Here is a 27,371-nt window from a genome sequence, read left to right on the forward strand (position 1 = left end):
TTATTAATAAATTTTTAACAGCGATAGAGTGAGGGAGGGATGTCCGAACCATGATGCAGCGAGGGATGGCTGTATTTTACATGAGAAGAATGGCTAAACTGCTAACATGGTCACAATTAACATGCTAGCACCTAGCAAGATAGCAGTGAATACCGAAAGTTCGTCCATTCATTCATTTTCTTCCGGACTTTGTGAGCACTGCAGCACTGGTGTCAAACTCAAGGCCGGGGGGCCATATATTCGGCTCGCCACATCGGTTTTTGTGGCCCGCAAAAGCCTGGAAATAATGCACATCAAAATTTGTTTTGACAGAAAATTTGCATGCGCAGTTCTTTATTTTTTTTGTCCTGGTGGTTTCACCCTCGTTCCACCCAGACTGTTGTTGGCAGGCAGGGGCCTCCTTCCAATGTTTCTCAAGCCGCTGCCACACTAAGCACGAATCAAGCAGAATGTGAGAGTTTCAAAATTCGCTCCACATTTGGGAGGATTTGAATGCCATTGAAGTAGTTACCAGGAATAGCAGCTGGCGCTTCAGAGGCTTCCTGGGTTTCAGCACCTCTGTACTGTGCGAGCCGGAGGCCGGTGGTGCGGCATTTACACTTGCACGCATTGTGCCGCCGCATTGTCCCGCAATTTGTCATGGCAATACGTGTCTTTTTTTTAAATTTATTTAGGGCACGCCTGCAAAACATGAAGACTACTTCCTGCACTGTTTGCTGAAGACTACTTTCCGCACTGTTTGCGTTCTGTTTTCGCTTAAATTACCCAATTCATGACCGGAAATGAAAATTATTATTATTACGAACTGACCACGCTCCCGCACAACGTATTTACGCCTTATTAAGTCGTGTTTACGTCTATAGTTATGACAATAGTACGCACGACGCGCATTGTGCCTGCATGGGTGTGCATTGTCACCACCATTTCCCGCATTCGTGAAGCAGTGGCGGCATTATTTGGTTCCGCTGTGTCCCACGTGACACCATGCAACATCAGGCATCGCCCCTATAGCTTCATTAATTCCTCCATTTGCATCTACATTGAACCTACATTGAACTCCACCGAAGAAGCTCATGCAAAAAAACAAAAGGTACAGGAAGTCTATATTTTCTAGCAGCTGCAGATAGAGAATGTGCAAAGAGCAGGAAAAAGGCAATAAACTACAAAAAGCCAGCTGTCTGGTAGAGTTGACGTGTTATGTGAATACGGCGACGCAGTGGGCTGCGTTTTTTTTCCCCAAATGCCATCAGCATGTTGGGAATACCGTAGCATTATTTAGAATACCGTAAGAATATTTAGAATGCAGTCAGAGGGCAGTTAGAATACCTTTGGAATGCTGTTCAATTTTTTCCCCACTTCAAATGCACCTTTAACATGCTAAAAACATTTGGTCCGGCCACAAGAGTGGGCCCTGATATTTCGAATCCACTCAGAATGCAGTTAGGATTTACTTTTAGGAAGCACTTAGAATATCCAAGAATAAACCAAGAATTTACATTCCGACGGCATTCTGGCTCATTCTGCCTCTAGTGTGCCTGCCTCGAGACTATTCAAGGAATTTTGCCCATCATCCACAATCCTTATGTAAGACTTGAACACACGCCTTTCTCTGTTCCGGGCATTCCGAAGATATAAAAACACGTCAAAAAGAGGCAGCTCATTACTGCACGTAATGGGTCACACCTGTGCCCCCCCACACAAAGCCCGCGATTAAAACACCCCCAAAAACCAAAAGCATGTCACGGCGCTGTTTTGACTCCAACTTGGTCCATTAGTGGAAGATGAAAGGCAGAAATTGGGAGCAGGACAGGGAGGCCTGCTTGCTCTTTTTATAGGATGAACGATGGACTGGTGAGAGGCACTTTATCAGTTTAACTGCACAAATCTAAATGGAATCATTGGGAGGAGGTGCTTTCAAAGCATCTGGGGCTGAGCCATAAAGTCACACGTACTTCTTTAGTTGTCGCCTCTCCGAGGCAGATGGAAACTTAACACCCAAAAAGGAGACTTTTAACCGCATCCTGCCAGCAGTCACAGTTGACTTTATCACCATTTCTTCAACGAGCACCTCTGCAAAGGACGAAGCACTCACAAATGCATTATGCTGCTATCCCTCCCCCTTTTCTACTTGATTTTTGAAAAAATATTATCATCAAATTCAAATTCTCCGTATCTAAAACAAAAGCCTATTATTTTTGGGAAAAATATGAAATGTAATTTCTCTTTTGGGGAAAACACTAAACTCGCAAAAAAAAAAAAAAGGCTTCTAGGGAACCCTTGTCATTTCGAGTGGTGCGTGGTGGGGGGGTGTGGTTACGGTATGGGTAGGCATATGTTATGGACGACAAACACAGGTGCATTTTATTGATGGCATTTTGAATGCACAGAAATACCGTGACGAGATCCCGGGGCCCGTTGTTATACCACTCATCCACGGTAATGCACGGCCCCATGCTGCAAGGAGCACCATTTGTTTGGGTCTGGTCGTACCAGACACTGACTGGTTTTCCAATATTAAGATTACAGTCCTGGCTAATTTGGAAATACACAAATAGATTCAAGTATTTCAAGTGAGAAGCCGAGGCAGCATTTTCCATGTATGTTGGTGCTAATTCATGTGCAGCCCAGGGGAATGGAGGAGTGCGGGGGCTGCCAGGTCAAGTCTTGGCCACAGCTGCATGATTAACACAAGGTCAGCCGTCAGCGCACGTCTGCAGGGCTCACATCAAACAGCTCAGTCAATTTTGCGCCTCTGGCTGACGTGTTTGCAACCTTACAGGCTGTTTAGTGAAGGTTCACAGGCCTTCCCCATTTTGCTCACCTTATTTTGTCATGAAAATTCTTTATTTTGCCCTTTTATATTGGGTAAGGAAAACATTATTCTCTCCGTGGCGCATGTTAGGATTTTCAGAGACTGTAAATCAGGGGTGCCAAAAGTGCACATTTAAAAAAAATAAATAAATTCAAATCAAATTTAACAAGAAAATCTTTCTGCATGTGTCAGTGAGAGCAGGCTCCATGAATCGAATCAAACCTCTCTTTCGTCCTTTCACATCCCAATTACAAGCTTGGCAGGTGTGCTCGAACCTTAAATAAATAAAGCCGGGTAGAGAAATTACAAGTCTGTCTGAAAACAGTCAGAAGTTACAGTATCTCTACTGCATGTAACTATTTTTCTCAGCTTATGTCTCGTTGTGTTCGCACGCTTGCTGTAGAGTGGAAAGATTTACGACTAAAATGTAAAATGATTAAAGGAGCGTGTAAAATAGTTCCCCACAGGTCCTCTACCGAGGCTGTATTGAAACTGCCGGTGGCGCGAAGTTAGAATTTTTTAGCGTCAAGCGTAAAACTGAACCGTCTGTGTCACACTGACTGTTCTATTTTGGCTACTTTATCCTTGCCTTGTCATTGGTGGCTGTCATGAGCCAACGCTCCATCCTCACTGTTAATTTCTCTCCTGTGCTGACAGTGAACCAGATTGACACATTGGTGTCACTGAAGGTTCCGCCCAGTTTACCTTTGATTGACTAGACCAGGCGCAACAGAGACCTGTAATCTACTAGGGATGGATCATCAATAATTTGGGAAGCTCAACGATCAATAATGTTAAGTATTTTGTGTTCATTTTACCTCATGTTTTACAGTTACATGTGTTATCCAGTTATTTTCTTAACAAGTAACCGTTAAATAGCCCGACTATAGAAGAGCAGGGAAGAATTTTAGAATGGGGAGGTTTAGGGATGCGACTCACACAGGGACGGTGGCCTGGCGGTTAGCATGGACATCTGGAAGATCTGGTTTCAAATATCTGTTGGTCGTTCTCTCTGTGCATGCTCCTCCAAAAAACATAGGTAAAAATTGGTAAAAATTGTCCATGGGTATGAAGTTGTTTGTCTATGTGTGCCTTTCAACTGGCTGGCGACCAGTCCAGGGTGTACCCCGCCTCTCGCCCAACGTCAGCTGGGATAGGCTCCAGCATCGTGTGGACAAGCGGCACAGAAAATGAATGAATAAGAATGAATGATGATTATTTTATTAGTGGGTTAATATTAGTTTGTTGTTTCGTTTAGTGGCGTACACGGTTAGACCGGGGGTGTCCAAATTTTTTCCAGCGAGGACCACATACTGAAAAATGAAAGGATGAGAGGGCCACATTGATATTTTGTATATGCATACGCATGTGCACGAAAAAACTGCATTTCAGCTTAGGTGAAAAAGCGTATTATTAATGTCAACTTTGGTCTGTGCTCATTTTTTATTTTTTGAATTCCAAATATTTCAGCTTGCTTCTTAAATGATTATAGTAAATATTCTTCTTTTAATATCACGACTTTATTTCCATAATATTCAAGCTTTTTCCCCCGTACCTAATTTTCCAAAAAATACAACTTCACATTGTTGTGTCTCATAATATTACTTAAAAATATTTTACTAAAATATTTAAACTCATAATATTACAAGTTTATTCTTGTAAAATTGCAACTTTTTTCTCTTAATATTTTTACTTTGTTCTCGGGAAATGACAGCTGTTTTTCGTATTTATGCTGTTTTTTAAAAGAAAAAAGTTCCACCTATTTCAACTTTCTTCTTGTAATCGTGATTTTTTTTTCCCAAAATATTGTGACATTTTCCCATAATATTCTAACTTTTTCCCCAATGCAATTTTACAAAATTATAAATATATAATATTACAGCATAAACATTTTTCCTTCTTTAATATTTCAACTTTAAAATGATTTTATTTTTTCTCATGATATCACATTATTCTTGACTTTCTTGATAGATTTTTTTCTTTTGACTTTTTTTTTTTTTTTTACTTTATTCTTAGTACCGTTGATTTTTCCATTTTTTTTTTTTATTTTCTAACTATTTCAACTTTATTCTTGAAATATTATGACAAGTTTATTACGTATATGTTTAGAACGTGCCACGGAGCAATACAAATACAGCCACGGGGCGCAGATTGCCCCCAGGCCACGCTTCAGACACCCCTGCCCTAGAGGGACCAAATCAATACGAACCAAGTACGAACAATTAGTGGTTTGGTCCGCAACATATCAGAAAATAGGCAAAAATGTCCATCACTGTTTTCCGAAGTCAAAGCTTATGTGTGTGAATATCTTGTTTTGCTTAACACACAAAGATAATAGGTGTGCTTTCATGGATGACTTAGGATTTTTATTACATTTGGGAGGCTGAAATCAGAGGATATTTACCACAAAAAAAAGATTCATCAGGCACCAAAATAGTTGCCGATTTATTGGATAATCGATGAGTCATTGATTCATTGATTAATTGCTGCACTTCCTATAGCGGTTTTCAAAATACTTGTCCCCTGCAGACAGTTTCACCGATATCCACGGAATGCAAAAAGAGTCTTCTTAACCCATGGCTGAAATCAAACAGGAAGTCGGAGATTTTGATTTGATTCCACCAGTTGTACTTTAACGTATTCCTCCTGGGGAAATTGCCCAAATGAGGCAAATTTTGTATTCGAGAGACTATACGGATGGCCCATGATGAATTGCAATTGTCAAGCTACTCGAGAGGGTTTTGGGGGAGAGGAAGGAGCCAGCCTTAAGTGTGTTGATAATTCCTAGGTGCCCTTAAGCAAAGCACCAAACCCCACGCGGGGTAGAGCACATCCCTGCATGTGTGTGGTCTTTGGGTGGCATGATGCATGCAACACGAAATATACAGCAGAGGAAACATTTCATTTCCACTTGGGGATTCGAAAGAGTATAATAAATGTAACTGAAGGGCTTTCCATTCTCTCTAATTTTGCCCTTTGCTCTTCCAGAGCTCTTTTCTGGCAAGCTATAAATAGTCCAGTTTCCATTTTTTTTTTAGGCCCATCTGGCGGATTCTTAGAAAGGGTTTCTGTTCTGGTCAGCTGTATTTTCCTTTCGGCGTCCGCAGCTGAGGCTGCTTCCCTGGAAAAGCAAGACCACTCTCTAATTGTGGTCAGCTGGTTGAGGCGGCCCTGCAGGCAGCAGGAGCCGGGGGGGGGCTCACCGTAGCTCAGGTCTGCTGTGTTGTGTCTCGGACTGCTGCTCGGCCGGGGAGATCGAAGTCAGGCTGACTTGTAAATGCTCCTCCATGTATTTTTTACTGTAACGCTACGCCGTACGGTGTCACGGTTCGGTGCGTACATCGGTTTTAAGGTCGCGGTTCGGTTCATTTGGGGTAAAGTAAGGGCACAAACGACAAAACATACGTCTTAGCTTTTGTACAAGCACTTTTAATCATTTTAAAAATAAACCTAAAAAACAGTTTCTGTATTTTTATGTAGCTTTTCTTTATACCGGTCATTTTTTCTGGCCTTAATTGTTGCCCCCAAAAAATCCTGTGGCTTATTTTTCAACTGCACATATACCAGGCAGCGTGCAGTCAAGAAACAAACTACAGGCTCTTACAGCTCAGAAAATGCACGAATGAGTCACAGCACAACATCAGTTTTTAAGACGAAACACTCAATAATCATCTACAGCAGTGGCGCCCAAACTTTTTACAGTCACGTACCCCATCAGACATTTGACCTGTTCCCCCATACGGTTAAGTCTGCATATTCATTTAATACCAAATTGATGGGGAAAGTTTAACAATCATGATGAAGCAGTATCCGACTTACAGAAATACATATTGTAGCTCAACAATAACTGTTCAGTCCAGACATTATGCCTCTTTTTAATGACGGATTACCACATAAAAACATGAAGGCTGTTTGAGTGGATCTGCTTTGTGAATGAAGTCCAAATAATGTCCAGATGTTTATACAGTGTTCCCTTGTTTATCACGGGGGATCGGTTCCCAAAACAGCCCGCAATAAGTGAAATCCTCGAAGTAGCCAACTATATTTTTGTTATTATATATGTTTTAAGTCTGTAAAACCCTAGAAACTATACACTTGATACCCTTTACTCAGACAGGCATTAACGTTTTCTCATATTTCGCTCTTGTTTAAACACGTTCAAAGTTCTAAATTTGTTTGAATTTAAATGCTCAGCCTACGAGGTTGGACACAAGAAATTATTAAGTGACTCATGCGTATTTCACTCCTCTGATCGTGCCCCGTCATCTTGGCGCCGTTCGGCGGTAGCGTTTTTGTATCCTTCGTAAAACATATTGCTCTTGTCGTATTTTCCTCACACGATTAGCTTCTTCTGTTTCTTCTATTGCTTGCAGTATTGGCACTGAGCAGGCGGCTCACACGGTTAGCTAGTTTGGTAGCCATGACCACAACAGGAGACGCCATGAAGGAGACAGATTGGCTGTAGACCATTGTCAATCAGGACGCAGAAGACGATGGGCGGTGCAGACAGAAGAGAGAGAATAGAGAGACATCGCCAGCACAAAATTACAGGACTCAACTTTCCACAATGCAATTCTTCTTAAAGGGCCGGGCTTGGCGTGCAACAGCTTCATATGCTGTAAAACACTATAATTGCACGAAAAAATCTGCGAAACAGCGAGTCCGCTAAAGGTGAACCGTGATGGAGCGAGGGTATATATATATTATATATATGTTATATATACATATATATATATATATGTGTTAACATATCTATGTTTACTCCACAGCACTGTAATGACTGTGTGGCTATACAGTACTTGCCTGCGGTTGGCTAGAGTCAGTTTTGCACTTACACAGACTAATAATACTGCAGGAAACGAGGAAAACCTCGCCACATTCAACTTATTAGTCAGTACGGGACGCACGAAACAACAATAATAGAGCAGAATATTCTCCTGTAGTCAAAAAAACATGCACGAGAGGTTCATTGTAGACTCAGTAGAATCAGTGTGAATGGTGGTCTTTATGATTGACCTCAAGTCGGCGGGAGTAGAACGACCAGCACCCGTTTAACCAGCCTCTTCTGTCTCATTGTTGAGATAAATAGTCCAACATTATTCGCCAGCTACATATTCAACACACTCTTTCTCCAGCGCATTTCAGCAGCCTTCCCATTCATGACACTTGTTTCGCTTTCAAAAGCCGATTCACCGTGCCTCCGCCAGTCACGGCTTGTGCGGGAAGTCAAACTGGAGAGCAGTGTGAGTTCTTAGTGCTGGTTAGCGATGTAAGCATTAGACATGCTCCGCAGCCTTTCACTCGGCTTAGCTTTGCTGCTGCTGCTGCTGCTGCCGTCTGGTCCTGTGCCAGCCTCACATCCCATCACAACAGATTACAGCGCTTGTTCAAGCCAGCTGTTTCGCTCGTCAAAGACGTGGCTCCCAGCAAGTTGATTCAAAAACACAATTCAAACCAACCTGTTATCATTAAAAAGCTCCTTTCTCATAATCACCCTTATCCCACCAGGTGAAACCGTGAATAGAGCTCTATTTCCTCCAAAGACGTGGATAAAATGGTTGCTGCCCTTCCGCATAAGAAAGAAAACCCCACAAAAATACCGGAATTTGTCAGAATGCATATAGACAAGCTACAGAAATTGAGGGAAACAAATGTAGATGTTTATGGAGCGTACAGAGAAAAGAACAGCATTGCTACTGTGAAACATGGAGGAGACTCGCTTATGTTCTAAGGCTGCTTTGCTGGATCCTACACAAGGTGTCTTTAAACTATGCAGAGTACAATGAAATCTCAAGACTACCAAGGCGTTCTGGAGACAAATGTGATGGTGTCAGTCGCAGGTTATGGGTCCTCCAACAGGACAGTGACCCAAAAAACACATTCCGAAAACGCTCAGAAATGGCGAAACATTTAAAGTTCTCTTGGACCACAAATCAAATCAATGTTTGATTTTCATTTGTACATTTTTCACACATTTTTACATTTTTTTCACCTCAGTTTGCATTTATTTCAGTGATTCTTGTGGGTTTTCCTTACGGTACTTTGGAATAAGGGTGCCAACAATTTCCATCACGTGCATTTATTAGTGTTGTCACGGGACGAGACGATGCACGAGAAAGATGAGATTTTAACATGAATTTTAAGAAAAGTACAATGAAAAAATATGACTGGACGATTTAAAGTCATCACAAAACAATGCAGGTGTGTTTTGAAATGTTTATTGTCCCACAAATTGACGCTAAGCGATACTATTGTCAGAATTTTTTGAATATGATATAATAATAATATGTCATAATAATGCAATATTTATTTTAATATGTCATCTTGCACTCTGTAAAGTTGTGGAATTGCCGTTTGTGGCGTGTATTTTCTCACAGGCAACTTGTACTGCCTGTCAAACGTTTGCAGCATGTCTTGAAATGCTGTCTTTTGAACTATATTAAAGAGCAGCATTTCTTTTGCGATTACGTTCTGTGAACGCACGCTATTTTGCGCTGTTCCACTTTGCAAACCAATTGTCGGGACGAAGGCTCTGCATCTCGATGTGTAGTTTTTTTTCCCTGACGGGAAAGATGGATATGTGTGAGGTGGGCAAGTTTGGGTTTTTTTTGTGTTTTATTTTGCTGCCACTTTTGAATGAATTCAGCATGCTGGTTCGTTCGTGTTGATGGGCTGTTGAGAAGGCAAGTCTGCACTCCTCTGTAATTACTCTTCTCAGCATCTCAGCATCCTCATAGTTTGTCGCGAGTGAATGGATTTCGAGTCATCTGCAGCGGTCTGAAATGTGGCAACTGAAGAAGACGATATTGAGAGAAAAAATGGCTGTGTCATTTAAAAAGAGATGGTATAGCGCTACATTGCTTCTTATGTGCCTCCATCCCAGTCTTATATTTGTAATTGTCTGTACACATGCAGTGTGGAGGAAACCATTATTTTATTCCTTCCGGATTTTATAAGTTTATATGAACAGTCCGTAATCTTATAGTGGTTTCATTTTAACAGGGTGGGACAGAATATCAACAAAAAAAACAGAGAAAATATTCAATAAAGATTATTAGCAGGGGTGATATTGGCCTAAAAATGAGATATTGGATCATATCAGCATTATTTGTTATGCAGATAATGATATCGGCATGCAAATGATGACCTGCTCCACAGAGCAACAAGCTCAAGATTCAGTCAGGACGTTTACACATCAGTCGGACGTGTAGTTTGTAGTTTGTTGCACAGCAATCCCTCCTTTAGCGCGGTTACAGTGATATGTTCCAGACACGACCATGAGAAGTGAATTTCTGCAAAGTAGGATTCCTTATTTATAAATATAATATTTTCATAGTTATACAAAACTTGTTTACGACCTTCTAAATATGTTTTTTTAACCTTATTAGAGACCTCTAGGCATTAAATAACACCCCTATAGTCACATTTACACTCCTATTACCCAAAATAGTAGACATAATAAGAGAAAACAAGACATATAAGACATCATTTAGACTAACACATGTTTAGTCACGTTTAACACAAGTTGTTTTATTGTTCCTGTTTTACTTCCAGTTTGTGTACAGAACTTCCTGCGGTGACTATTGTCTCATCAATGTAACTTTACCGACACCAAGTGACTACATGTACTACATATCGATACCACATGTCACATATATGTCTTTGAATATGTCTTCTGAATACCTTATATTTATATATTACTTCATTTAGTCATTTCTATGCTTAAAAATGTTTCACTTATGCAAAAAATTTGTAACATTTGCGTAAATACGCATATTTTTACTGATATAGGCCGTAGTCAACCACAAAACAGCGATGACTTATTAATTGATTTATTTTTGAAAAACCATGAAAGAGTGAAGCTGCGAAATTTGAAGCACAAAGTGGGAAGAGATTACCCAAAATGGGAATTCCATTCTTACTTCACTAAATACAGTTTGATTAAGCAGACGTTTGCGCAGCTCATGATTATTGTCAGTCTCACAGTGTCGTCATTGTGGCCGTCTCCACAGTCAACATCACTGACACCAGTGCAGTGGCGGCCATTATGCCTCCTGACCATGAAAGGGATACACTGTTTTTGTGACTCATCCTAAGACTGAGCTGTGTGTCAGGCGCTGAAAAACACCCTTGCGTTCCAAGACACAGGGATGATAAGGATGTTAGTGTGAACTGGCGAGTTTGAGTAGTGGTGAGTTCACTAGTACAATCCATCCCACATACTTAAATTATTTAGGTATTATTAGGCATCTTTCGGAGACTTTACGGTACTGGTTGATGACCTCAGGAAATCCACTGACTAATTGCATGCGAGTTAAGCCAATCAAATACTCAGCCAATCAAATCTGTGCACTGTGAGAAGCAAAGCAAGTGACATGGAAGAACGAGTGAGACATACGTACAGGGAAAGATAGTGACGAGTGATACATACGGATAAAGAGAACAGTGAGACAAGTTCAAGTTATGGGGAAAGACGATAGAAACGAGTGATGATGCAAATAAATTGGACAGCGAGACAAGTTAAAGTTCCAGGGAGAGAAGACTGAAACAAGTGATCGATACAGATGAAGAGTACAGCAAGACGAGTGAAAGTTACAGGGAAAGAAGATAGAAACGAGTGATAGATACACATAAAGAGGACAGCGAGATGAGTGAACGTTACGGGGAAAGAAGATAGAAACGAGTGATAGATACGCATAAAGAGGACAGCGAGATGAGTGAACGTTTCGGGGAAAGACGATCGAAACGAGTGATGATGCAAATAAATAGGACAGCGAGACAAGTTAAAGTTCCAGGGAGAGAAGACTGAAACAAGTGATTGATACGGATAAAGAGTACAGCGAGACAAGTGAAAGTTACGGGGAAAGAAGATAGAAATGAGTGATCGATACGGATAAAGAGGACAATGAGATGAGTGAAATTTACGGGGAAAGAAGATAGAAACGAGTGATAGATACGCATAAAGAGGACAGCGAGATGAGTGAACGTTTCGGGGAAAGACGATCGAAACGAGTGATGATGCAAATAAATAGGACAGCGAGACAAGTTAAAGTTCCAGGGAGAGAAGACTGAAACGAGTGATCGATACGGATAAAGAGTACAGCGAGACGAGTGAAAGTTACGGGGAAAGAAGATAGAAACGAGTGATGGATACGGATAAAGAGGACAGTGAGATGAGTGAAATTTACGGGGAAAGAAGATAGAAACGAGTGATAGATCCGCATAAAGAGAACAGCGAGATGAGTGAACGTTTCGGGGAAAAGACGATCGAAACGAGTGATGATGCAAATAAATAGGACAGCGAGACAAGTTAAAGTTCCAGGGAGAGAAGACAGAAACGAGTGATCGATACGGGTAAAGAGTACAGCGAAGACGAGCGAAAGTTACAGGGAAAGACTATCGAAACGAGTGATGATACAAATAAAGAGGACAGCGAGATAAGTGAACATTACGGGGAAAGACGATCGAAACGAGTGATGTTACGAATAAAGAGGACAGAGAGACAAGTTCAAGTTACTGGGAAAGCAGAAAGATGTGAGAAGATGACTTTTTATGGGTGCGTCAGTTACAATGTTCATGTTGTTTGCCGTTCGCTGGGGGTCATGAAAGTAATCCAAGAGAATGGCAGCGCTCTAACGTATCTGCTTTAGATTTGACTCAGACTTTCTTAGATATGTTTCTAACATGTTTGGTATGAATGTACTGGACATACATTATTTTATGGTTTACTTTCCTGTGATGTACGGTGGTGGACTGCAAATCGGTAGTCACCCAGATTGGAAATAGATGGCAGTGCAACTATTATCGAACTACATGTAATTGCAACAAACTGGCCTTTGTCTTTGTTTCAGTTATTTACTACTAGGGGAATTAATAACGACCGTAACACTAATATGCAAAATACAGTGCTGTGTGTGATGTGTGCTTACACATCGTACTAGTATGACCAGTAAGTTTGGTAGTGCATCTAATGACTCGTATATTTTCTTACGTCCTTTCAGATTATAGATAATGGGCTGTGTGCAATGCAAGGATAAGGAAGCAACCAAACTCACAGACGACAGAGACACCAGTATCTCCCAGGCAGCAGGGTACCGCTATGGGGCGGACCCCACGCCACAGCACTACCCCAGCTTCGGGGTCACCGCCATTCCCAACTACAACAACTTCCACACTCCTGTCACCCAGGGGATGACTGTGTTCGGTGGAGTCAGCACTTCTCACACTGGAACGCTCCGGACTCGTGGTGGGACAGGTAATGTTTGTTCTATGAGTGGAAGAAACCGGGGGCAGTAGGGCATTAAGGACTTGGCTTGGGGATTGGAGAGTTTTCTGTTTCCTTGTTCAGTGTCTGTGCGTAGCATAGTGGGCGCCGAAATAAAAATCCTCGAGCTGCGGCAACACTGACCGTCAAGGCTGTGTTTGGTCCCGTTTCCTGTGCGTGCGGCTTCCATCAACTCATCGACTCACTGTTGTAACACACCGATTAGTTCCTCCTGCAATAACACTCCCACTTCACTCGTGACGGGAAGCTAACAAGCTAAATAGTCATGTCAGAGTTGACACTACGTCACACGCTCACCCCGGTTGAAGAGCTATAAAAGTAGGGGTGTCCAAAGTGTGGCCCATTAGCCATTTTTGGCCAGTGGCTCGGTCTATCTTGGCTCGAGTACATTGTAAAAATAAATTAAACCTCCAAGAAAAACACAGAAAAATAGAGCAAAAGGCATGATGTAATGAGAAAAAGCTGAAATGTTGATATTAAGAATAGGAAATAAATAATAATAAAAAATGTATAACTAAAATGATAAATAAATAATAATAACACAGATTTATCTTAAATATGTATACATTTTATGTAGCATTTTTGCAAAATAACAAAATATATAAATACATATATAACTGCTTAAAAAAAATAAAGGGAACACAAAAGCAACACAGATTGACAATCTATTTTACAAGCTGTTGTGCAAATGGAATAAACAACAGGTGGACAGCAAGACACCCCCAATAATAAGAATATTTTTGATTCCCATTGATAATTTTTGTGTGATTTTGTTGTCAGCACAATTAACTATGTAAAGAACGAAGTATTTAATAACAATATTTCATTCATTCAGACCTAGAATGTGTTATTTTAGTTTTCCCTTTATTTTTTTGAGCAGTGTATATTAAAAATATGAAAAAATTTAGAGTAATATTTTACACATTTGTCTTTATAAAACACCTGGATTACTTTGAAAAAAATAGTGTTCTATTAATTAAATAAAGAAATCATTTCTGGCTAATGTAATTTTTTCATAGTCCATAATAGGGGTGTCACGAGACGAGACGATACACAAGATTGGTTCGACGAAAACGAGATAAGATCAGGTTTTTACATTACTTTTAAGAAAAATACAATAAAAATATATAAAACACATGACAATATATTGCAATCGACTCATTTAATTTCTACTATGTTACACTCGTCTGCACTCTGTGTGTATGCAAGCGGCCCCGCCTCCACCCACCGAGACAAAGAGGCCGTATGACTGACAAAAGGGCTCACTCCGTTCGTGTTGTTGTTTTATGGAACGAATGCAGAACCAATGCACAGAGTGAAGCCTCTTCCTGCCTATTTAGAGGCGGATGGCGAGGAAAACAGACACGCATGCACATGGCAATATACTAAGGCTGGCAAAATGACTGAGTTTATTCCCATTTATTGTGTGATTAATTAATTAACTTATTATTGTCGCAGACCGAGTGGCCACGAGACATTTTTTGCCATGCTTTCACTCTTGTTTTAATCTCGCAAGATATTGTGACACCCCTAGTCAATAAACTGCTACATGTTTTTTTGGTTTGTTTTTGAAATATGCCACAGGCCAACAAAAAATGGTTATGTGCACTTTATTTGGAACATGTTTAACAAAGTTACATTAAAGTACATCACATGTTTATACTTCAACATGTCGGAAAAGGAGTAGGTAGACGAAACAAAGAGAAAGGAACTAGAAATGACTGAAATGCCTTTCCCCCCGTACGACTTTCTTCAACTCCCTCCTGCTGTATTGTATTTGTCGCCATGAATGAGGCGCTCCCAACGGACATTCCAGCAATACCTCAGAGAGACAATGCGCAAGCTTTACTGATGACACCATGATTTCACCTACTTGGGATGTTTGCAACAGTAAGGATATGATAGCTATGAAATATTTATTGACACTCATTCATCCTCTGCCCCATTCTTCTCCCTGCACCCCGTGGAGGGCTTTGGAGAGCCTTGTAAAATAGGATGCTGTTCATTTTAAACAGCATTCTCAATGCGCATACCACTACAACTTTCTTTGTTTGTTACGAAGCGGCTAGCGGTAGTGTGAGGCTCCCCTCCTCTGCGCGCCGCTGGGTCGTCCCGGCTACCTGTCGAAAAAGCTTTTTTCTCCAAGCTGTGTCTACATAATCCACACTGCTTGCCTGTTGTAATTCCAGTAACGACTACCACCAGACAGTATACTAACGTGTGTTCACCTCACTGTAAGTTTTGAGGCCCGATTGCTATAGAGTCGTCCATCGCTACATCATGGTTCGAACATTGCGTTTTTTTAAAAATTCATTAATTAATAAATGATCACTGTTTTGTGGATGACTATGGCTTATTATTATTACGCAAAAAATACTGAAAAACAAGTCATATGTAGTATTCTGGTCACTATGTGGCAATAATGTTACATTGAAGAGATATTACTACCTCAGATGAGTGGTTACCCAACTTTTTACAGTCACGTACCTCTTCAGACATTTAACCTGAAGCCATGTACCCACTGCTCCTGCACACTTAAAAAATATCAACGTTTTTATCTTAATGAGCTTGAAACATTGAACATAAAGGCCCTGCCACACCTTGACGATTTAGCCAGCGTACGCCAACGTATGAAAAATTTGGCCAATACGCTGGCGTACATCGAATAAGTTATGGGTAAGTTTTGTATAAGTTAAGAGCACGCTGAAGCACGCCGGCATACGTCGTAGTACGTCCAAGTCGTCCAAAAGTTTTGTGCATGCACAAAACTTTTTGACGTATGTCAACGTATGATTCATACGTCCCGCATACGCGGGCAATAAGTTATGCGATCATTGACGCCCGTTCGCACACGTTATTTGTGAGTTACGCACAAGTCGTAATACGTCAACATACCTTGAGACAGAACTGTGTCTTCTTGGCTCTCTTCTTGGCAAGAGTTGGCTGAGAGGAGATAGAGACCGCTGTGGAAGCAGCTTCCGATACCATTGACGATGCCTGAGAGGCGTTAGAACCTGCGTCATCTCCATCAGAGTGAGAGTGGGAGGCTGTGGGTGGCGATAGAGCCCTCCGTCGCTGCCTTGATACTTCTTGGCAGCGGTCTTTGAAATTTTCTTCGGCATGATGGTGATGGTGACACTGTGATGTCTAGTGAGGTTATGATTTGCATCATCAAGTGGCAGCCTTTTTATAGGCTACGGCACGTGATCGTCGGCCATACGCTGGCGTGCAATTTGCATAAGTTAGACTGGCGTTGGGCTGAAGTTGTGAACGCCGGCAACACGCTACGCATTCGTTGGTATAAGTTGTCTATAGGTGATAGAAACGTTCTATATAAGTTACTAATACGTCATGTATACGTCGAACTCGTTATGAATACGCTATGTAGACGCCCAAAATTGAAAAAAACGTCCACAGTTCAACGTATGGCATCAAAATGATCACGTCGGGCATGCGCTGCCTAAATCGTCAAGGTGTGACAGGGCCTTAATGAATTAATTTTGTAGTCATTCCGGGTGAAAAGTGTGTATTTTGCATGGCGGCATTTTGACCAAGTTAAAGTTAAAGTAATCATCCTACATATCTCTTATTCCAGTCTGATGTTGGCATCCTTCCGTTCGAATTGGTTGAATTTCAGCTTCACTTTTTTTGTCAACTCACAATGGCTAAGTCTCAATAAAGCTGTATCCGAAGTACAAAAATACATACAACCAATGATAAAGCCTCATTTTCGGGGGGGAATCCCCACTCACACTGACAGGTTTTCACCACGGGGGGGGATTGGAACACTAATGTCAATAAAATCTTCAAGATTAAACACTCTTAATGCAACTCTTAATCGGTCTGCGGGAGATTTGTGGGAACACAAGCCGTTCCGTGGGTCAAAAAAGGTTGGGGACCACTGCTATATAACACAGCAGCATATCTTACAAAGCTTCACGAATACCACCCATTTAGACGCATCAGATCGCGTTAGCGTCACATACGTAATTGTTGTTTTTTTTATGTCAGTGGAGCCCATGACCTTATGTAAGTCATTCAGCGACAGTCAGCCCTGCAGTTGTAACATGAATCAATAAATGCAATTATACCGCACAGCCACACAATTCCTAGTGGAAAAATGCACTCACTGCGATGCATTCAGTGTCTCACAAGAGGGGTGTTAACGGTACGCCATCATGACGTTTCGGCATCTCGGTGTTAAGGGCACGGTTGGGTTCATTGTGGTACAGTAAGAAAATGCAAAACATAAAACTTCTTAGCTTTTATGGAAAATGCTTGAATGATTTTAAAAATTGACCATACAAAACTGCTGGCAGGTAATTGGCCAAAAATATATCGAATAAAGTTTGTTTTATTGAGTATTTTTTTAGAATGCGTAACCTCACATCACGGCCAAATGGACCGTACAGGCAGTGATTGGTCAGCTTTTAGTACATTATTTCCTGTGTGTACACGACTCGTTCACAGGCGTACACCACACCTTCACAAACACCTTCTCCAATTTCTGATTAACATTTGCAATAAAAGTCCGTCCATCCGTCCATCCATCCATCCTGTTGTCGTGACTGTTGTAATTATTAGAATTGATTCAATTATTAGATGCTCTTCAGTATGCCGCACACTTTTGTCTTATTAGATAAAAGGTGGTGGAGGAAGCTAAGAAAACGCCAATCAGCTTCATTCAAATCATTTGTTGTGTTTGCTGCAAGTGTGCTGTAGGCAGTGGAAGCGTCAAAACACACTGTACGATGTTGCTGTAAGAAAAGTGGGTTAATTTTAATATGCATGCCAATCTAGGACAGGCTGCCAATTTTTATTTTTTGCCTCCGATAAGAGTGACATTTGCTGGATTAGTGGAGGGAGATAACACGCAGTAAGGAGAAGGTGACTTCAGGTACTTTATGGAAAAGACTTTCATTTGGAAGAGGTTATTCTACAACTCACGACTCACGGGTACTGGACAAAGACTCGAGTTTCACCGACTCCATCAACACCCACGCCCTCTACAAGAAGGGCCAGAGTCGCCTGCACCTGCTGAGGAGACTGAGGTCCTTTGGTGTGTGCAGGACTCTTTTACGGACCTTTTATGACTCTGTCTATGCAGAGTCAATAGAGCACGATCAATAGACTGATCAGGAGAGCGAGCTCTGTCCTGGACGGTCCTCTGGACTCCGTGGAGGAAGTGGGGGAGAGAAGGATGTTGGCTAAGCTGACATCCATCATGGACAACACCTCTCACCCCCTACATGACACTGTTGTTTCCCTGGGCAGCTCCTTCAGCAGCAGACTGTTACACCCACGGTGTAAGAAGGAGAGGTTCCGCAGGTCCTTCATACCGACCGCTGTCAGGCTCTACAACACCTGCACCACCTGAACCATGTGTCACTATGTATTCTTTACTTGCGTATCTTGCTTGCTGCTGTAACAAGTGAATTTCCCTGCTGTGGGATTAATAAAGTACTATACAATACTCATGGGTACTCAAGATGACTTCACTGACTCACTGGTATTCGACAAAGACTCCAATTTCACTGACTCACAGGCACTTGACAAACACTCGAGTTTCACTGACGCACAGGTAGTCGATGAAGACTCAAGTTTCACTCACTCACAGGTAGTCGATGAAGACTCGAGTTTCAAAGACTCAGGTTTCACTAACTCACGGGTTCTCGAATAAGACTCGAGTTTCACTGACTCACAGGCACTCAACAACACTCCAATTTCGAAGACTCAAGTTTCACTGACTCACTGGTACACAAATAAGACTTGAGTTTCACTGATTCACGGGTACTTGACGGAGACTCCAGTTTCATTGAGTCACGGGTATTCGACGAAGACTGTAATTTCACTGACTCGCAGATACTTGACGAAGACTTGAGTTTCACTGGTGCAAAGGTAATTGGTGAAGACTCGAGTTTCGAAGACTCAAGTTTCCCTGACTCACTGGTACACAGATAAGACACGAGTTTCATTGATTCACGGTTACTCGACGAAGACTCTAATTTCACTGACTCACAGATACTTGACGAAGACTTGAGTTTCACTCATGCACAGGTAGTCGACGAAGACTCGATTTTCAAAGACTCACGTTTCACTGACTCACAGGCAGTCAACAACACTCCAGTTTCGAAGACTCAAGTTTCACTGACTCGCTGGTACACGGATAAGACTCGAGTTTCACTAATTTACGGCTACTCGACGAAGACTCCAGTTCAATTGACTCACAGGTATTCGACAAAGACTCTAATTTCACTGACTCACAGATACTCGACGAAGACATGAGTTTCACTGATGCACAGGTACTCGACGAAGACTCGAGTTTCAAAGACACAAGTTTCGCTGACTCACTGCGACTCACAGAAGACGCAAATTTCAATGACTTACGAGTAATTGACGTGTGGAACACAGAGTGTAACTGTACCACACGGACTACGCGGGTATTGATACTATTTTATACTCATTTATAGCCCACAAAGCATGCATCAGGTTTTTATTTTTTACTACCTTAGTCTGTGTGTTGTAATGTAACGACGGAGGAGCGATCGTCCTCTATGTGCTGCCACTTGTGTGATTTCAAGCGCTGCTTCTTTTGTTGAGCAGCATGCAGGCTGATGTTGACGTGACTTCTTGCTTCCTCCTGCAGGGGTCACCCTCTTTGTGGCGCTTTATGACTACGAGGCACGGACGGAAGATGACCTCAGCTTCAGGAAAGGAGAAAGGTTCCAGATTATCAACAGCACGTAAGTCCCTACTGTCTGCTCTTGGCAATATTGTTATCTCCGCAATGAGCTTCAAGACGGAGCGCAAAAGGAGCTTTGTGTTTAGCCGAGGTAAAAGAGGTTTCAATATTGGCAGTTTCTACAGGCTTGGAAAAAAAGAATCATTTGAATACGGTAACAGCAGAGTATGCACACAGCTGCTTAAATGACAGGTAAAAATGTTACTGTCGATTAGTGTTTATGTCAACCACCCATCTCGTCAAGTCCTGGTTCATCATGTTCTTATTACTACTACAAAGTGTAGTCGACATACATGGTCGACCACTTTTGTCACCATAAAATGTGAGACCCAAAGGGCTCATTATGAAAAATAGGTCAGTTTATGTTGACTAATTTATATATAATATAATTATAAATAATGTAGTTTATAAATGTGATAATAGAGGTACGGCAAAATGTACAGCATACATGTACCACTGTTATAGTTTTTACATCTTCATGTCTTTATGCTGCCAGGGTTCCTACGCAAGTATGGAAGAGTACGGAATTTGGAAAACCAATTCATGCTACCCCTGTCCTGTTTTCTGAAAGATACAATTTTGAATAACACAAAAACAAGAAATGGATGGGTCTGTTTTACGTAGGCGCCTGCTAGGGCAGCTAAGATGTTTGCGGGAGAGCACACAGTGGGCGACGCATCCCGGGAAACATTTGGGAAGATTGACAAGTTGAATGGCCAGCCCTCTGCTCTTATACTCTCCAAATCTTTTGTATGAGCTACATTACCCAGCTATAATCGCCTAGAAATTATATAGTGACATAATGGCATAAATATTGAAAAAAATACGTTAATAACATTCACGTTACAAGCGCTGCAACTAAAACTTGTTTTTGTCGAAGCTTGTTTCGAGGAATCTAATAAGCCGCTATGCCCTAGACCAGGGGTCGCCAACCCGGTTGATCGCAAGCCACCAGTTGATCACGAGAATTTGACCATTTTGACCATTAAACACGCCCATACGCCTCGCCACCCTCCAGGCACGCAACCCGCAGGCTCCAGCTAGGAGCCCAGTCCCCAAAACACAACCGGAGTTACCAGCGCACGTACACTGGCTCTCCTCAGCCCACAAGAGTTTAGCGGCAAGCAAAAGAGAAAGAGCGAGAGAGAGAGTGACAGAGCGCAGCGAAATGCTTGAGCACACAACAGTAGTTATTGCACGTTAGTATGGCTCAAAATCCCCCTTTGCTACCTCAAAATTAACAGCAAAATCATATTAAAAATAGAACAAAAGGCAAAATGACAAAAGGCTGAAATGTTGACGCCAGCAACCAATAATAACACAAAGTTTTGTATTTAAAGACAAATCTTTCAATATCTATCATGTTTTACTTTATATTCTACAAAATAAAAGTAAACCTTCCTACTAAATAAATAAATAAATAAATAAACAAAAAATAGGTCTGCTTTCATGGATGACTAAGGAAATAAATATTCACATTTGGGAGGCTGAAATCAGAGAATATTTACATTTTTACATCAAAAATGTTTAATCCAATGCTAAAATAGTTGTCGATTAATTGGATGACCAATTAATCACCGATTCATTGATTCATTTTTGCAGCTTTGATGATACACATCTATTTACTGAGTCTGGAAAAGGTTTGGAATTTTGAAATGTCAAATCCGTAGGAACCCTGTGCTTCACTGAGATTTTGCACTTTGTTCGGTGGTCCTTGAACGCACCATGGTTGTGTGCCATGACTCTGATTCCGTGCGTTCATGGATCATCTTACGTTATCGTTCATTATACGTTAAATGCATTTAGTCAGCGTGTGAAGCCTATTTAGGGCTTAAACCTGGCTTGTGTGGTGATTGAACAATGGCAAGTGAAGAGACAAGGGGAGGATTCTGGAGCTGAATTGAATCAACTAATTACAAAACTCGTTTTTATTATTAATTTTGATGTGAAACCAGAGGAGGGGCAAGCCGTATGTTCAAAATAGCCACTTTTATGGGTGAATCAATTACTCTCAGGGTTTTTTTTGCCATTTGGTGGCACCCCGGCATCTACTATATCATGGAAACAGAAGAATCTAAATAAAAATATGCACAAATGGAGGAAAACCATGTCGACAAACTGCCGTAGGTTATCACCAATTCTCCTTATTCCTCTGGTAAAAATCACAAATAAATGTGCAAGCAATGGCGAGTTTCGGTTTAGATTATGTCGACAACCGCTTATGTCAGTGTCGGTCAGCCGGTTCGAGGGGTGTCAACATAAACGTGATATCATGTACATGTTCAACTAGTTATTAAACCATCTATAAAGGAAAATACATGTGACTGTAAATGTCTAAAAGATACGTTTGAGATGCTTTACCACAAAATCCAAGTAGTAGAGGGTCAAGCTGTTAGTGATAACACAGTATATCTCTCACATACCACTGCAGACCTTGGTTGCTGAAGGCCTCAGACGGAGGAGGAAAAGACTATCATCAGAGCTCAGACTGTCTCCTTCATTTGTTCTCCTTTCCCTTTGTTTTCCTCGTCAGCAGAGCCCACACAGAACTCACATTCAACCTTTCTCTCCTCTCTCTATGCTCTACTGTAGTCAGCCACACTGGCCCCTGTTGGACAAACACAGAACAGTTTCATGAATCCGCTCACATGGTGAAGTGGATGAATGTTGGAGTGATTCATATTCGTCACAGATGTCCTGTGTTTGATTATTCTGTCATCACGAGACACCACAGGAAGAATCGACTCAAAGAGATCGGTGACTTTCAAGGGTTTGAGACTACAGTATCCCTGCCGCCTCTGTTTGTGTGTACGCAGACACTCTGGCACTTTACACCACACAAACACATCCTGAGCCTTCCTTCATGAACACAAAGAAAGCAGGCTTGCTTTCAAGCCAGTGGACAATCCGGATCCGTGTCTCGGGGGCAGCAGTCTCATGAGCCCAGACTTCCCGGTCTCCAGCCATCTCTTCCAGTTCCAACGGTTTGGGACACAGAGCGTTCCCAGGTCAGCAGTGAAACATAATCAGTCCAGCGTGTCCTAGGTCTGCCCTGAGGCCGCCACCTGGTCGGGCATACCCAGAACACCTCACCAGGGAGGCAGCGAGGAGGCATCCAGACTCGATCCCGAGCCACCTCAACTGGCTCTTCTACTCTGATCTCCTCCCAGATGCCCGAGTCCCACCCCCAACGATCTTGATCTTTCAGTCACTACCCAAAGCTTGTGACCATAGGTGAAGGTAGCAACGTGCTACAGATCGACTGGTAAATCGAGAGCCTGGACTGCCGACTCAGCTGTCTCTTCACCACGACGGTCTGGTACAGCCACCGCATTACTGCAGACGCTGCGCCGATCCGCCTGCGGATGTCACGCTCACTGGAGAACAAAACCCTTTTTTTTTAATTGCATAAGCTTCCTGATAAAGGCATAGGGCTAATTTGTGTGCTTCATGGATACATAACCGGGACTTGCTGATCAAATACTTATTTCAAAAGAATTTATAACCTTTTATTAAAAAAAATTTCTGGATTTCTTTCTTAATACTCCGTCTCTCTCTGTTGAATTAAAGTGACCGTAAAGATTGCCTCTTTGTAAGGGGATAAACTCACCAAATCAGCAGGAGATCAAATGCGTATTTCCCTGTCAGTGTGTCAGAACGCGTGATGGAAGAACGATGAGCGATAAATAAACAAGTTGTCCTAACTACATAGAAAAGGTGGAGGCTGGAGAGTGTGAGAGTGCGGGTGTAATTATTACGCTGTCTAGCCAAGATAAAATATTAAAATTACTTTATTTTGATGAAGGGATGGCCAATTTAAAATGAACTAAGAATCAAGTTAATCAAGTTCCAAACGTAATTAAGATGTTTTTATTCACTTTTTTGTCTCTCCTGCGAGGTTCTGCTTTCTAAAAAAAAATAATACTGTTCAAAGTAAAGTATTTTTGAGTTCCTGCTAAACTCACTTTGTGGAAAAAATACAGGGATATATATCATATATCGATATTCAAGATAAATATATCGGTATATGAGTTTTGGTCGACCCACCCTAATAGGGGCCCTGTAGAGCGCTATATATTTTGTATTTAATGACTCTTTATGCAAAGTTCGTCAGTTGTTTACTCCTGTATGCGAACATGTTAAACACGGGGAGTGACCAGACTATCAGGAGTTGCTGACGCCCAAAGCAACTCCATGTAGACATGCCGAATTGCGTATAAACGTGGTGTTCTTGAATGCAACTTTGTTAAGCATGTTCGAGATAAAGTAAGGCATTAACTTAATTAACATTCACTTCTCAATTATCTTTGCCCTTCAATCATTTTTTTTTTTTTTTTTATGGTTTGTGATCATCACCATGCACATCGTACACATCCAGATCCTGGTAAACAGTTACCATTTTCTCGACCAATATGAAGCTGTTTTTAATCTGAAGCGGGCCACCTCTGCATCTGGTCTTCATGTTAAGCTCAGCTAACCATAGTCAGACTGTAATTTGGCTTGAGACAAAAATGGACCCGGGGCAAAGAGACACACAGGGCTGCGGTAAACAAAAACGTACAACAGACTCCAATTACTATGCAAAAATCCTGAAACCAACACAACAAGGAAGAATGCGAAAGTACTGTGGTATGCACGGGAGGGGGTAAAAAAAAGACAATGTGTGGGACTCCGAGACCAAAGACACCCCAAAGTATAAATCAGGGGAAGTATGCCAGTTCATGAAGAGTGAAGTGTATCGCAAGCTTTTCTTGATCTTATTTTGGACCTCTGTCTTTTCCAGTGAAGGGGACTGGTGGGACGCACGCTCGCTCACCACCGGTGGGAGTGGTTATATTCCCAGTAATTACGTGGCTCCGGTGGATTCCATCCAGGCTGAGGAGTGAGTAGACACAATGCATAACAGTGTGTGTGTATTTGAAGAACATCTAATGCTTCTCTACATGGTTATTCAGTGGAACCTGGTTTAAATCTCCCCATTTATTTCGACAACCCGTCTAATTCGACCGAATCGTCAATTCCTGGTCCACGGTGTTCTTAATAAGAAAGAGTGCCTGCTTAAGTCAACGTCGACATGCATGGTCAAGAGCTTTTGTGGACGTAAAATGTGAGACCCAGGGGGGTTATTTCGATAGAAAATCAAGTCAGTTTATGTCAACGTGTTGTTGCATCGTTAACTTCATCGAACAAGGCATCTCAGACCTTTGAAAGAAGGGACAGAAGGTTGGGAGGGGTAGCAGGAAAGGAACTGCCGCTGGCCCGCGAGCCAAATCCGGCCTTTGAGTGCAGTTCAGAACTTAATCGCTGACATCAGCAGAGCACCTTGGACTAGTGTTTTTGTTTTTTTAAATAGGTACTTAAAAACATCAGAACACACCTGTCATATAGAAGATCTTTCACTGGTGTTTTTGAAGTCAGTCTTTAAAACAGCACAGAGCTCCTGTTGGGCTAGCGTCATGACGAAATTTAACATTTGGTTGACCTCCACGAACTCCATTCGTGAAGTCCATTCAAGAAACAACCAAGCTGAACTGACACAGAGACATTGGAATATAAACAAGGGACCTTTTTGTTTTTGTTTTGGGGGTTTAGGGACCACCCCCCACCCCTGACCTTTGTTGTTCTTTCATAAAATGTTTTGCTAAATTTCTTAAATGTGAAGTGCGCCCTTTACATAAGCTCAGTAATGCCACCTCAATTGTTATCGTTTAAAACTCGAACTGGTGTTGAATAAACGAGTGGGGCCCCCTTCTCCTTCGATATGCAGATGTGTCTTTGACATGTTTCTCGATACTCTCATGAGCTCAATTTGTGTACTTGGTTTAAAAAAACGACCAAATTGAACCGACACTGGGATATAAACAAGGGACTATTTTGTTTGTTCGGGGGTTTGGGGACCCCCAAAAGGGGATAATTATATTGGAGAATGAATCTTTAGAATGAATCTTCTGCTCCCTCAAGCTGCAGATGTGTCTTTGAGCAGTTTTTCAATACTCCACCATATAAATCTCATAGGTTTGAGCTCCCGTGTTCGTAGCTTTCTGACAATGTGGCCCCATTAGTGGTAGCATCGGACCAAAGAGCCTTTCTTCTTTATTGTCAAGCTTCTCAGACGCTCTTTTATCCTCCTTTGCGCAACTAACAAAATGTACTTTTTTTACACAAGTTTACGTATGTACGAAAGCATGGTTATCATGGTTGAAGCGATTCTCAGTTACGTCGACAACTGCTTCTGTCGACGTAAGTCAGCCACTCCAAGTACTGTCGACTTAAACAGGTTCCACTCTAGTTTGTGGTAAGTTACATTGGCAGTCCATGAGCACATGTGCTGTGTGTGTTGCTGTGATTCAAGGCTTGTTTTGTGTTCATTGTTTCACGCATGTGGGGATTTGGATGTTATGCATTGATTTTAGCAGCAGAGTCAGTAAATCTTCGCATTTCAATGGTTGCGCCACAAAGACGAGGCTGCGTTTGTCAACCAATACGTCTGCTGTTTTGGGTAACAAGCTCCCCCTCTTTAATTACAGCTGGTACTTTGGTAAACTGGGCCGAAAGGAGGCCGAGAGACAGTTATTGTCCACCGGGAACCCACGGGGTACTTACCTCATTCGGGAGAGTGAAACTACAAAGGGTAATTCACTTATTAGATTTGTCATGTATTCAGTCAACACTGATCAACACCAGTGCTCCACCCCCACACCCCACCCCTCAAAACCCCCCGATTTCTCCTCCCAGGTGCCTTCTCCTTGTCCATACGGGACTGGGATGATGTGAAAGGCGACCACGTCAAACATTACAAGATCCGCAAACTGGACAGCGGCGGCTACTACATCACCACCAGGGCTCAGTTTGACTCGCTACAGCAGCTGGTTCAGCACTATTCAGGTACGTTACATCATCCTTGGAGAAATATTTGGGGTTATAAGTACTGTTTGTCACTCCTGGGGTGTGGTCACATAGTCGAGCCTGTGTTGCACACAGACTATACAGAGTACAGGTGGTCCTGGTCTACGTTCCGTTCCTACGACGGCGATGTAAGTCAAGTTTCAGTGCGAAGTCGGAATTTGCGCCTAGATGATACTGTTAATATTATTATTATTATTACACTTTTAGATTCAGTCTAATAGCTCAGTTCATTGTCAGTCTAATTGCATCTCATAGAAGTCATCACACTACACACGCTCACCCTCCATGACATACGTACATACACTCACGTAGCACAATCGGAGTTGCACAACACTTGCGTACGACTGATGGTAAAATACAGTAGATCGTAGATTCAGATGATCGCGCCAGGAAGAGGCCCCAGGGGCAGACCTAGGACACGCTGAAGGGATTATGTCTCACAGCTGCCCTGGGAACACCTTGATGCCCCAGATGACTTAGTCAACAACAAGTGGATGCTTAGTTCAGTTTGGTAGTTATTGTGTGGCCGTAAGACACATTTTTGGCAAAAATCGACAACAGAATCCTATGAAAAGGGGGGCGTACAAAAAACGACATTCCGCTGTACTTATTTTCACCCTGGCACA

General features: G+C 41.9%; 1 protein-coding gene across 5 annotated transcripts in view; it reads left to right on the forward strand.

The window, feature by feature from the left end:
• The window catches only part of LOC129172700 (tyrosine-protein kinase Fyn), a 69,321-nt gene that overhangs the window by 27,076 nt on the left and 14,874 nt on the right, over positions 1-27,371 (forward strand). For 3 of the 5 annotated variants that reach the window (XM_054762685.1, XM_054762686.1, XM_054762684.1), the window contains exons 4-8: positions 12,814-13,067; positions 19,744-19,840; positions 24,623-24,721; positions 26,367-26,470; positions 26,575-26,724. In XM_054762685.1, the coding sequence (XP_054618660.1) occupies positions 12,824-13,067; positions 19,744-19,840; positions 24,623-24,721; positions 26,367-26,470; positions 26,575-26,724 (694 nt within the window). In that variant the 5' untranslated portion in view covers positions 12,814-12,823. Of the gene's footprint in view, positions 1-12,813; positions 13,068-19,743; positions 19,841-22,270; positions 24,722-26,366; positions 26,471-26,574; positions 26,725-27,371 lie in introns of those variants that run through there. The other 2 variants (XM_054762689.1, XM_054762687.1) reach the window with 2 other exon arrangements.

The sequence above is a fragment of the Dunckerocampus dactyliophorus genome, chromosome 19 (assembly GCF_027744805.1).
Source record: "Dunckerocampus dactyliophorus isolate RoL2022-P2 chromosome 19, RoL_Ddac_1.1, whole genome shotgun sequence".
NCBI classification, from domain to species: Eukaryota; Metazoa; Chordata; class Actinopteri; order Syngnathiformes; family Syngnathidae; genus Dunckerocampus; species Dunckerocampus dactyliophorus.